Source organism: Indicator indicator, chromosome 23, assembly GCF_027791375.1.
Source record: "Indicator indicator isolate 239-I01 chromosome 23, UM_Iind_1.1, whole genome shotgun sequence".
Lineage (NCBI taxonomy): Eukaryota > Metazoa > Chordata > Aves > Piciformes > Indicatoridae > Indicator > Indicator indicator.
In genome coordinates, this window is record NC_072032.1 from 6,244,169 (window position 1) to 6,257,707 (window position 13,539).

A 13,539-nucleotide genomic window follows, 5' to 3' on the forward strand; every position below is an offset into this window, starting at 1 on the left:
AGAGCAAACCATTTAAACCTGTTTGGCTGACAAGAGGGAAATTAGGGAGCAGCCACCAGTGCTCAACTCTAAATCCACAAGTCACAGTGCCCCAGGACTCAAATGGATTGCAAAAAGGTAGGCAGAGCTGTCATTAGCAGGTCAGCTTCACTTTCCTCCCTACAACTGGTGGCTGCTCAGCATCCCCATGGCAGGCAGGAAACCCAACCTGCATTTACAGTCCCCAGGTGTTCACCCCAGTGGGTGACTGCCACCTCCCCATAACTGCCAGCAGCTGCCTGCTCCCTACAGCTTGTTGGAGTTAGATTTGCTCTAAACTACACTGGCAGAGGGGTTGGACTAGATGATATCCAGAGGTCCCTTCTAGCCCCTACCATTCTGTGAATCTCCTTCCTCTGGAGGTCCCATAAAAACAAATGAACCACAAGACTCTCAAACTACTTTGAGAGGTTCTGGTACAGGTCCTCCAATGTGTTAAAGAAGCATTAAGGGATCACTCATTCACAGTAAACTGTTCCTGTGATGGTGGATTTTATGTAGCTAATTGAGGTTTTTCTCAGAAAGAACTCTGTGAATTTATACTGAACCCTGACACTGCTTTGTTTTCCCTTCAGGGAAAAATACAGTCAGCTTGCTTTTAAAATCTCTACAGATTCCTGCCAGAATACCTGAAAAACCAAGCAGAACAAGGCTGTTTCCCAGAAAAGGCTTGATCATTCTAGTTTCTTTTACCACATAGATCAACAGTTGCAATTAAACTAGTGCAGGTACACCAGTTAGAAACAGCCAAAAAGAAGAAAGGGTCAGACAGGAAGTAAAACCCTCACAAACTAGAACAGTAGTACAGAATGTATCCAAGTCAAGCTTAAATGATGACTGTGTAAGCCCTAACTCCTGCTCCACTCCCCTTGCAGAGGAATGTTTCCAGTGTAAGACTTCAGGGTCAGGTTTCCTGACTCCCACAGCTCCTGCACTCGGAGCAGAGCACACCTTGGAAAGTAGCAAGGGGCAAACTTTCCAGCCCAGTCACACATCTGGTCTCATGGTCACTCTGTGATGATCACCAGAGGCTGCTGTGCAAAGTGGCCTCCGCCTTCTTGGTAAGTGTTTAATAAAAAGAAAACTAAATATTGGGAATCTCAGAATGCCAGAGGAGTCTACTGTGGGAATCCCAACTCAATTGCATGGACAACTCAGCAGTGCTGTGATGTTTCCTCATGCCTGCTGCCTTTCTTTCTCCTCACTGTGTAGAACACTGACCCATCCTGTAAAAGGAGGCTCCCTGCTCAAGCATCCCAAATCCTGAGGACCTAAATTTATTTATTCTGTTCTGTTCAAGGGCCATCATACCTAACCAGGAAGTACCACCTTCTCTGCAAGCTTTCAGTTTTATTTATCACCTCCTTCAAACACAGAACTGGCAGTAGAAGACATTCTATAAATCCTCAAACCCCAATATTTTACACCTTTTGTGTTTATACAGTCTATGGAGGGTCTTGGTTTTATCTGCTTTACAAAACCAGCATTATATAAGCAACACCAGGTATTTAATCAACTGAAATCTTGAAAGCTGTCAGGATAAGATGGCTTTAAAAGTTTTGATTTAAAATCACATAAAGCAGTGAGTAATACAATTAATTAAGGATGGGTTTGTATGCATTGGTTTATAAAATCCATAAACAGTACCTGAACCTCCAAATACATTTTATTGCTACACCTATTCCTTGCAATCATCAGAATGCATGCATTTAGATAATTAAGGTATTTCAGTTAATCACTAAATATATTACCTGGATAGAGCTGATAAGAACCACTGTGATGCCACTTAATCAAATACTTCAAGGCATTCACTGAAAGCCATCCTTCTGAATCCATACCAAGTTCAGCTGTAATGTCCTGGAACCCATTGGGTGCAGATTAGTCTTACTGTAGGACACATTGTTCCTCTGCAAGGTTGGGATGAAGGAAGCTCAAACATTTCTCCTCTGTGAGGTTGAGATGAAGGAAGCTAAGGCATTTCTCCTCTGCAAGGTTGAGATGAAGGAAGCCAAAGCATTTCTCCTCTGTGAAGCTGAGATGAGGGAAACTAAAGCATTTCTCCTCTGCAAGGTTGAGATGAAGGAAGCCAAAGCATTTCTCCTCTGTGAAGCTGAGATGAGGGAAACTAAAGCATTTCTCCTCTGCAAGGTTGAGATGAAGGAAGCTAAAGCATTTCTCCTCTGTGAAGCTGGGATGAGGGAAGCTAAAGCATTTCCCTCCAGACACTCCTGGTAGCCCCTAAAACTATTCTAAACGAACTGATTCTTCAGCTGCATGGCTCCAAGCAGAGGAAAGCAATAGCATACTTAGCAGAGAGCATTATAAAATGCTGCATAAATAATTTATAGACAAGACCTTTGGCCACTGCTGCTAAAGGAACTTGAATTATTGATGTTACAGAGGAACACAGCTACAGCAAGCGCCCACTGCCAACGCAGCTCACAAACAAGCCATATACCTGTGGGAGGAAATAATTCACCTGGGTTTATAGTGTAAAAAGTGTAAACAGTGGTTTGCTTTATTTTGGATTTCATTGTGGATTTCTTTTTTTTCTACCTTCTTCAGTTACTCTGCAAAAATATAGCTTTACATTATTTATTATTGTAAACATCAGATTCTGTTCCAAAAAAATGTCTTTGAGAATGCTTTTCCTAGGGAATTTTCTTCCAGGTGATAAACACTAAACCCCCAAATCAGCAGAAGCTACAGCAAGGTGGTACCTCGGGAAAAAGACATGCAAATGGGATCTGTTACGCTTAAGTATTTGGAAATAATAGACTTCAGCTCCAGGGAACTGATCTCTGCAGGGAACAGCAGGCAAGAACTGACTTGGACATTCTCAATAGCTCAGATACCTAGCACCTGCATACCTGGAGATGGATGATGAAATATTTCTATTATACATCCTCCACTTTAAGGTTTTCCTGTTGTAAAGTGGCATCTAAGCATCCATAGCCAAAGCCATACATAAGCTAAGGACTCTAGGATCACAGAGTCATAGAATAGTTGGAAGGGATCTCCAAAGGTCATCTAGTCCGAAGCCCCTGCATTCAACAGGGACATCCTCCTCCATTAGATCAGGTTGCCCAGAGCCTTGTCCAGCCTGACCTTGAACATTTCCAGGGATGGGGCCTCAAATACCTCCCTAGGCATCCTGTCGCAGCATTCCACCACCCTCATGGTGCAGAACTTGTTTCTAACATCCAACCTAAATCTTCTCTCATTTCAAACCAGTGCCCCTTGTCCTATCACTGCAGGCATTCAGAAGCAGTCACAGTCTCACAGTATATCAGAGGTTGGAAGGGAGCTCAAGAGATCATCAGGTCCAACTCCCCTGCCAAAGCAGGATCACCTAGGATAGTCCGCAGAGGAATGCATCCAGGTGGGTTTTGAAAGTCTCTAGAGAAGGAGACTCCACAACCCCCCTGGGGAGCCTGTTCCAGGGCTCTGTCACCCTCACTGTAAAGAAGTTTCTCCTTATGTTGAGGTGAAATCCCTCAACATGAGGAGAACAGTCCCTCTGCAGCCTTCTTGTAGCCCACTTCAGGTACCGGAAGGCCACTGTTAGGTCTGCCTGAAGCCTTCTCTTCCCCAGGCTAAACAACCCCAGCTCCCTCAGCCTGTCCTCATAGCAGAGGTGCTCCAGCCTCCTGATCATCTTTGTGGCCTCCTCTGGACCCATTCCATCAGGTTCACATCCTTCTTGGAGTGAGGGCTTTTGACCATCCCTGTGATGCTGCCTTGGATGGCAAAACGCTTGCAACATCAGCCACAGCCTGCACGCTGTGCACACACTCCCTGTTCCCACAGTCAGCAGGAGCAGACAGATTCCACAATGGGAAGTAGGAGAAGTCTGCTAATTACAGCTCATTGTACTAAGAAAAAATGGATTCTGTTATTCTAGGGCATAGGTCCTGCAGATTAATAGATCCACAGCAGTAATCTTGCATCCAAGAATTATCATAGTTTGCATTGTGACTGTCTGCAATTCACTGAAGCAAATCAATTACAGTTAAAGAGTTGCTACTGGCCAGCATCTCTGGCAACACCACCACTAACTAAAGTAGCTCTGTATTTTACACACTGCCTATCTTGCAAAGCCCAAGTGCACTGTTTTGGCTGATGAACACATCCCAGCTTTGCACAAGCTGAGTTATCATGTAAAATAAATGCAACAAGAGGTAGATGGCTTTCAGTGCCTGTCTCTGGTGTACTAAAAGCCATATCACATGAAGCTTCATCGACCTTGGAATGAAAATGTACAGAGAGCTGTCATGCCTCCTACTGTACTGAAGGGATGTATATAAACACATAATAATGACTCTTTACAGATGTACTTCACTCCCTAGACTAAAGTTTACAGCAGTATCTAGTTATATGTACAAAGACTGCTATTAAGGTTTAGCCTGGGAAGGGAAGCATGCACTGCTACACTGATGGTTACAGCACTGAAAAAACATCTCTAATCTAGATGTGCTCTAAAACGTGTAAATCTGTTGCTCTATCAGGGAAATGGGTTAGAGAAGATGGGAAAAAAAAAAAATCAGTGCTGTGACATAATAAAAGTGAAAGCCTGAAAATGTAATTCAGATATGAACCAGAGCTTTTACTCAATTCAGCCCTAAATTAAATGAATTGGGATTTTATTTCATTTCACTTTTTCTGCTTACAGTCTCTCTGGCTCCTAGTTTTCCAATCCACTTTCTAGGTATTTAAGCACTGATTCAGTATTTCTCAGTATAGTTTAGCTACTGCTTTTTACTCAAATTAAACCCTCCCTCTTAAGGAGCATTTAACATTGAAGAGGGAGTCCATGTTAAATCTTCAACACTAGCTGAAAAAACAGGTCACACAACCCAGCAGAAAAATGCATTTATCTTATTGCCTCTTCTTTCACCTTGGCAATCTACATGGATGGCCCTTTAATTTCCTGACTTCACAAAACTGTATAGAATTAATTGTGAAAACACAATTACCTATGAAACTGGAACGAAACACAGAAGTCATATTGGAAAAACTGAAAGTAAGTCAGATGTTTAAAATAAACTTTCAGCTGCAGGCATAAAAGCTTGCAATAACTATCACAGGAGTGCTACCACAGTGATCTCCAAGCCTGAGTAGGCAACAGAAGTAAATAATTTTCATTAAAATGGAAAAAGAACCCTTGGGGAGAGACAAGATAAAAGTACAGTTTTTAGATTTAGAAAACAAACCAAAAAAGTAATAATTTTTTCGCCCCTCAGCACCTGGAACTTTGTTCACCCTCATACACCAACAAAAAAGGTCTGTGTTTTGTCTTTGGTTTTTACAGCCAACAGGTAACACCAGGGGAATACAAGCACATTTTCTCCACAAAAAGAGAGGCTACATTTTAGAAATAGAAAACTCTTCCCAATGAATAGCATATGGAATAATATGTATGCAAGTGAGTTTCTCTGCAGGATCAAGTGAAGCAACTCCTGCCAAGCAAGACAAGTGAGAAAAGCCACCTCTAAACTATACAAATCCCTTTATTCCATTAAGGAAGCATGCTTAAATTGTTTCAATTAACTTCAAAGGTCAGAGAAATCACCTTCTAATGTGGACATCCCTTAAAACATTAAAGCTACATTAAAATCAAAACAAACAAGCTTAGGTGACGCAAAGGACTTGGCTTAGAAGTACTCCAGAACTGCAAAAGCTCCACACTGGGATTTTACATATATCAAACTACTTACCCCCTTCTCACAATGCATCACACTGTAAAGAAATGTCAACCTCAACAAATGCACCAGTACAGTTTACAGCTTAGGAGCTAGAGCATCTCTCTTCAAAAGCAAACAAGGTATGGAGATGACAATACAGAGAACAAGATTTTATCTACCATTCAATTACACAGAAGTCTACCAGCTCTGCCTCTTTATTGTTAAGGATGAAGAAGCCCAGTTGTAATAAAAATGTGCATACAGATAGAGATGTGCCACCAAAAAAATGATGCAAATAAACCAGTGGAAGTATGGTAATGTGATCCTGCAGTATTGTCACTGGCACAGTTCCCAGAGAAGTCACAGAGTTCTGCACCACTTCAGACTCACATCTTGGAATATGTCACCTTATTTACCAGGCATTATATTGCTTCATGTGGAAAATTGATTCTTTTTCATTAGAAAAGTAAAAACAAGCTTCAGCTTACCTCCATCAGAAACAGTTGCTGACTGCAATAAGAAAGAGAAAAAGAAGTGTTACTTAAGTTTCATGGTTAAGTATTAAGAAATCTCTGAGCTTCACATAACATCTGAAGTGTTAGCTGCTATTAGCATCTTATTAACAACAGATAACATGATAGAAGAAAATCTGAAGAGAGCAGCCATTGGTTTCTCACAGCTGTTTCCTCCCCACCCTGAAATTCACCCCAGGCCTTTAACCACTATCCTGGAACTTAATCCCACTAGGATGTACTGGATGAAGTACATCCTGCCTGCTTCCAACAGTCCTTCTTAGGTAGTCAGTGGGATAGGTGAGAAAGCAGCTGCCTTACATGCAAAGACTCAAACTGAAAACACCACCTCATAGACCTTATTTTGCTGCACTACCTGGAGAGAAAAAACTTAAATTCTGTATCTTGTCAGCCAGGTAACTCTGAAAACTTTCCCTGTCTATCACTTCTGACTTCTACAGAGACAAAAGGATGTTAAGAATGCTTCCAAGAAGTTAGGTAAGAGCTCCTCACCATCATCCAATCTAATGAAACACTGAAGTTTGTGAGCTTATCTACCCTAAACTTCTCATCTTTGATCACAAATTACCCCAAGGAAGTTAACATTTCTGTAAAACCAAGAAGGTGACCATTTCACTGCTGGCAATTTGACACTCAGCTGAGTGACAGACTGGAAGGGCAGTTGATATTTAAAGTTTCTGTTCATTTTTAACAACCACTAAAAACTATTAGTATTTTAGCTTAGGGATTATTTTCTTGATCATTGAAAAAGTATCCTAAAGCTTTTAGCTTTCTAAATAGTTAAAAAGGAATGTTCTTATTTTGTACTGCTCTATAAAAAGCTAAAGGATATGTTATAATATCTACAATTTCTTCAAGATGGAAACACACAGGAGACAAAACCATACACACAAACATACACACGAGGCAAGAGAAAAGCCATCGTTTGTCTGTATTTGCCAACCTTGAGAACAAACATTCCCTTTCCCCTTCAAAAATCTACAAAATCCTTAAAACAATGGAGTATTGTCTCCAGTTCTGGGGCCTCAGTTGAAGAAAGACCTCAGGGAACTGCTTGAAAGAGTCCAGCACAGAGCTATAAAGATGCTGAAGGCAGTGGAACTTCTCCCTGCCGAGGACAGGCTGAGGGAGCTGGGGCTCTGCAGCTTGGAGCAGAGGAGCCTGAGGGGTGACCTGATTCATGTTGATAAAGATGGGAAGGGCAGTGTTGGGAGGATGGAGCCAGGCTCTGTTGTGATATCCAAGGATAGGGCACAGGGCAGTGGGTGCAAGCTGGAGCAGAGGAGGTTCCATGGGAACAGAAGGAGAAACTTTCACTGTGAGGGTACTGGAGCCCTAGGAGCAGGCTGCCCAGAGAGGTTGTGGAGTCTCCTTCTCTAGAGATTTTCAAAACCCACCTGAATGCATTCCTATGTGACCTGCCCTGGGTGATCCTGCTCTGGCAAGGGGATTGGACTGGATGATTGTCTGAGGTCCCTTCCAACCCCTAACATTCTGTGATTCTGTGATCTTCTCCTTTCTCTCTGTTCCTCTGCAGGATCTACTGCTGCCAACACTATCTAAAGAACACCACTTGTCCCAAACTGTTGTGGCCTCTCCATTCACAGAGAACCTGATCTAGATTTCAACACAAGTTTTCTGGACCTTTCAAAGCCTAAACTGGGCTCCACTGACATCACTCCTCTGGTGCCAGTTCAGATGAACACAAACATGGAAAGCTCAAGGATGGCATTTCTTGTTTGACTACACAAAAATAAATGCTTGTGATTTGTGAAGCACAATAACAGCATCAAAAAGCTATCCAGGCCTCTCACTTTTTTTTTAAAGCATTATATCAGGGTATCAAAAAAGTACTTCTGGCTTGGGTACAGCTCTTCAGTGAGGCTTAGGACGTCCTTTCTACTTCTACTCTGCACCTGAATCTAGCCAGCATATTGTGATTTCAGAAGCTGTAACGTAATTCATGCTTGTAATTAAGAAAATTTCATTTACATTACTGAAATCTGGTTTATAAATATGATTGCCTTGAATTTCTTATTCACATACTGTACAGAACAGCTGATGAATAATTTCCATGTCACTTCTCAAGGAATGAAGAAGGGGATGACTCAAAGTAAACTAACAGTATCAGTTTACACACAAGACAAGAAAACAATAAAAATACTTTCAAAATGTATGCATTTGAGGGTCATTACTTTGGCAGCCTGCAGGAATCCAGATTCAAACACCAAGTTGCTTAGTTGGATTTGAAAGACAGCAAGTAAAATGAATAGGATTCTCATGATAGTAAAAAGAATTTTACTTGGTCAAAACCTGGGAAGTAAGCCATTGTAAAATGCAATTTTACAGGAAAAACAGTGTGATTTCAGAGGAAAGCTCAAACATTACAGTAATGATACCACATAATGAAGTTCTGTGGACAATGAGAGGAGTTTTACCTCAATCCATTTAGCAGAAGTTAATGCATTAAGCTCTCACACCATGGCTTTGTGTGTTTATTTTAAATGCTTTGGCTAATTAACCATCTTAAGTTACATGTACCAACATCTTAAATTCTCTCCAAACAAGGTCTTAGTAATTATTGTTTAAACATTAAAAAAAAAAAAAAATAGCATCCATAGCAAGAACAGAATTTCTCATCTAAATGTCAACCATCTCCCTCTGTGCTATTAAGGTATTACACATTTTCCTTTGGTTTTGATATACTCCAGCTACATGGTATTTTTTTTTTTTAAACATTATAGAATCACTAAAACTCCCCATGATGTTCCAAGGATTAACAGTTTCCTCCTGTAGATCACAGAATAAAATTAATTTTACAAGGGCTGCAGCACCTCTGCTATGAGGACAGGCTGAGGGAGCTGGGGTTGTTCAGCCTAATGAAGAGAGGATGCTGGGGGGACCTTAGAGATGCCTTCCTGAAAGAACCCTACAGAAAGGCTGCAGACAGCAGGACAAGGGGGAATGGTTTGAAGCTGAAGAAAAGTATGGTTAGACTGGATCTTAGGAAAAAGTTCTTCAGTACAAGGGTAGTGAGATATTGGAATAGGCTGCCCAGGGAGGCTTGGCTGCCTCCTCCCTGGGAGTATTCAGCACCAGGTAGGATGAGGCCTTGAGCAGCTGAGTCTAGTTGAGAGGTGTCCCTGCCCACGGCAGGGAAGTTGGAGTAGATGATCTCTGAGATCCCTTCCAGCCTGAGCCAGTCTGTGATTCTATGATTTGCTTAAACACATCTATAAAACTGAACTAAATCCACTCAACAAAACCAGCTGGAAACTAAAGCTTGTAATTATTGTGTAAGGATTCACAGTACTATGTTCAAAACATGTTTGTGAGTATTTAGAAATCTCAATATAATAAAACCTGTCAGAAACTGTGCGCAATCCACATTTAGACAAAGCAGTTTCTCTTCTAAACTGTTGAGCTGAAACTTGTCTAGATTTGTCCAAAGGTGTAAGTTGCAAGACCAGATTTTTTTAAATAGTATGATGATCTCATTTTACAAATTCACTATGTGTTGGGGGCTGGTTTTTATTCTTCACACTTCCCACCACTGGAGGCTCTTCAGGACAAAATTGGATCTAATATGCATAGAAAGTTTGATTATTTGATGAAATATTTATGTGCTAAGTGTTAAATTAAGCACTGCCTATTAAAAACCACATGTATTGAACAGCTCTAAAATTGAACAGTTCCTGTGTGCCCCCATTTCTGAATGATGAGGCTGCAAAGGGCATGACTCCCCCACCCACCCACCACCAGTTAGGGCTAATGTGAGGATTTTTAAGTATTTAGGTATTTCATTCCACATGACAGGACCTAGAGCTGTTCATTTTGTGAGTGTAACATGATCTATCACCCAGAGATAACATCAAATTGCATTCAACCCTCCAATCTTTCACTGCCAGATAAGAACTGAAATTAGTTCTTCAAATTACCCTGAGTTCCCAACTGATTTAGGAAAGAACCCATGGGATATGCCAGGAGTCTGATGGTAACAGGAATTTTAGTTTAAGAAAGCTACAATGTCTTGGTGTGTCTCTTCATGGGAACTCTGCTTGCTCATCTCACTGGATTAGCACCTAAGACATACAGACACACACCAAAAAGGTGGAGGATGCAACTCTCTTCCTTAGACTTCAGGGCAAGATCTTGATCCCTGGGATCCAAGTGAGGAGCTCTGTGCCAGGGCCAGGAACCTGAACAGTGGCTTCCCAGTTATCAGCCACCATAAAAGATATTTCAGGTCTCTGTAAACTGGCAAATGCTTCAGCATACATTAGACAGCACCAAGTCCTGATGAAAAGAAAGCATGTAAAATTTTTCTTCCTATCATCTCACTTTGCTAAGTGGAAAAACCAGAAGGGCCCATGAAGTTTTTGATGTCATGTTAACAATCTGCTTGCAACAAACCTAAAAGAGCATTACCTTACAATAATTAACAGGGAGAAAACTGCTTTGAAAGTAAATATTTTTTTCCCAAGAACAGAATTAGACAACATAGTATTTTGCAACAATGAGGTTAAAAAAAGAGAGAGGACATAAAGGAGAAGAATTCATAAGGTTCACATAGCCTCTATCTTTTAGCTTTTATTGTCTATAACCTGCTAGATTTGTGCACCACTGCATCAAACTGGTCTGATGAAATCTTGCAGTTGATTCAAACTCTTATCTAGAAAATCCACCTAGTTCCATCTTACATGGATGAAACTAAAGAAACTAAGGAAACTAAGCAAACTAAAGAAACTAAGGAAACTAAGCAATGTCAAAGTCTGCCGTAACACCATGATGTAGGACACCCCCAAACACCCATATCCCAGGCATTACACTGCACAAATAAATCCATGTGCACCCAGATACCACAATACAAAAATGTCCCTTTTCCTCCACCCCAAGATTTGTCATGCAAGTCAAAGTCATGCTCAAATACTTGAGCAGAACAAAGGGGAAGACAGGGATACCAGGAGAGGTGACACATCCTGGGAAATGCCAGGCCCTAGCAGTAAAATGGGAGCAACATGAAGTCATCTGTGCTAATGGAATGTGGGTGAGTGCCTTCCTGAGTCAAAAAAGACATGTCTATTTCCAAATCCTGAGATGCAGAGAGAAAAAAAAAAAAAAATCTATAAGGAGAGCACAGACAGATTCCTCTCTCTAACAATCTGAAGCTAAACAGAAACATCACTTTATTTTCAGAGCATCCAGAAAGATTCAGAGAATAAAGGGATTGAAAATTACCTCTCCCTGAGTCCTTTCTAAAGTACACTTTTTTCCAGTACAGGCATTGACTTTTTACTGCACCCAAGGAATTCTCTGACTGCTGCCTTCAGAACCTGTTAGACTTACCTCATGCAATATTCTACCTCACACTATTTTACAAAAGCCCCTCTATAATGAAGCCTTCCACCCTGCTCCACCAACCTTCCAAACTGATTTTCTCATATGACTTCAAGACACAAAACAAGTTTGGGAAACTTGTCATGCTCTTTTAGAGATGAAGCCCTGAAGATTTACAGACTGAATCCAAACAGCCAACTTCCAAACATTCTGTGACTTAGCTCATGGAAAGCTCATCACTCAGCTGGACTGTCTGCCCGCACCTAGCTTTGCTCAAACTCCTCATTAAATCACCTGAAGCAACTTCTCCTTTTGCCAAGGTATGAATTATGAGCTGGTGCCCAGACCTTCAGTCACATTACTCCAGGACTTACATTACATACAGGTATTTTTATCTTTCTAAATACATCAGAGCATTAACATTGTATAAATGCCACGAACTCCAGTGATCTCTGGAAGGGAGATCACGTCTCAAAACATGGTTTATATTTTGTAACATTTCAAATAAAACTATAAAACCATATGATTTATAAATTATTGCTAGATTTTCCTTCTAAAGAGGAATCTGAAAGGTACTTCTCACCTAAATATTAGAGTAGTAGAACAGTATTTTCATCTTCATTTCAAAACATTGTTGCAATTAAGTCATGATTTAGAATTCTATGAGGATGCCCCTTCAGAAAGCCACTTAACAGGGGACTGTTACATAATTTATCTTCTCAATTCTCTATCACCAAAGAAGTGCATTTACAATAGTTAATGCAAAAGCATTACAGATCTAAGAATTCCCAAGGATAAAACAAAAACTACTGCACAATAATTTTACTGAAAACATTCTTCTCTGAAGGTTAAGCATTGTTAGGGATTTCAGTCTATAAAAGTAACCTATGAACAGTAAATGATGTGACATTTGAAATCCCTTTCAGAAATAAATGTTTTACCTTTGTACATCAAATAAAACAAATCTCATCACATATAAACACAGAGCCTTAAATGCCAAAGTCATCCCTAAAATAACTTGACAAAGATACGTACAAAATCTATACAGTTTTACCTGAAGATACAACATTGCTACAATGGCACAAAAAGCATATACAAAATACGTTGCACAGGATTAAAGAGAAAACCCTAAATCACAAACATGCTGATTTTTTAGCTCTGGGCAATGTTCACAACACATCTCAAAATCTGGATGTTAGTTGGTACAAGAAGATTCCCTTTACTCTGATTCAGTAAGATTCCCTTTAGTCTGATGATAAAGCCCAATGCTGGCATTTACACAGGAATTTGAACCCAAACACTTTAAAGTTAAAAAGCTAAGCACACAGCATTCTGAAGCTGGCAACATTCTTCTCTAATTTCTTGCCAATAACAATAGCCTCTTCTAATTTCTAACTGCAACGATGCCTTGCCTCAGCTAAATATAATTCAGATCACTTACCCGCTCCTCGTAAGAAACAGCAGTTATTTTTCCTAACAGCACTCTTCCTAAATTCATCTTCACTTAATATGGAAAAAGCATTTCCTTAACACATCAGCTTCTCAAAGACTACACTAAAAAAATTCACCTCTGTTCCATGCCTGTACATGCCAGTAAAGTTTAAAGGCATTTCGTATGAAGTTCTATTTTACTCCCTTGATGTTACCCATAGCAACAGGCCAATGCAGGAAGCTGTGGTTCGTCAGGGATTCTGATTAGATCTCAATTATCTCTCACCAGCAAAGCTAGATCATTTTATATAAATCCTGTTGATTGCATTCCAAAACGCTTCCTCTAACAAATCAGGAGAAGAAAACGACGTTGAGTTGTGTTCAATAAAACAGATTCCCAGGACAGCTCTCAGAAAAAACACCAATTCATCACCTTCACATTAGTTACAGAAACATTTGCAGAGTAAACCACTATTTTCAGAGGTTTACATAATGCAAGCCAGAATAAAGTAGGA

At 40.4% G+C, this 13,539-nt stretch overlaps 1 protein-coding gene across 3 annotated transcripts in view; it reads right to left on the minus strand.

Annotated features, from left to right (window-relative positions):
* RGS12 (regulator of G protein signaling 12) overlaps positions 1 to 13,539 on the minus strand; it is an 81,459-nt gene that overhangs the window by 40,801 nt on the left and 27,119 nt on the right. For all 3 annotated transcript variants that reach the window (XM_054391705.1, XM_054391706.1, XM_054391708.1), the window contains exon 3: positions 6,212 to 6,233. In XM_054391705.1, the coding sequence (XP_054247680.1) occupies positions 6,212 to 6,233 (22 nt within the window). The remainder of the gene's footprint in view (positions 1 to 6,211; positions 6,234 to 13,539) is intronic.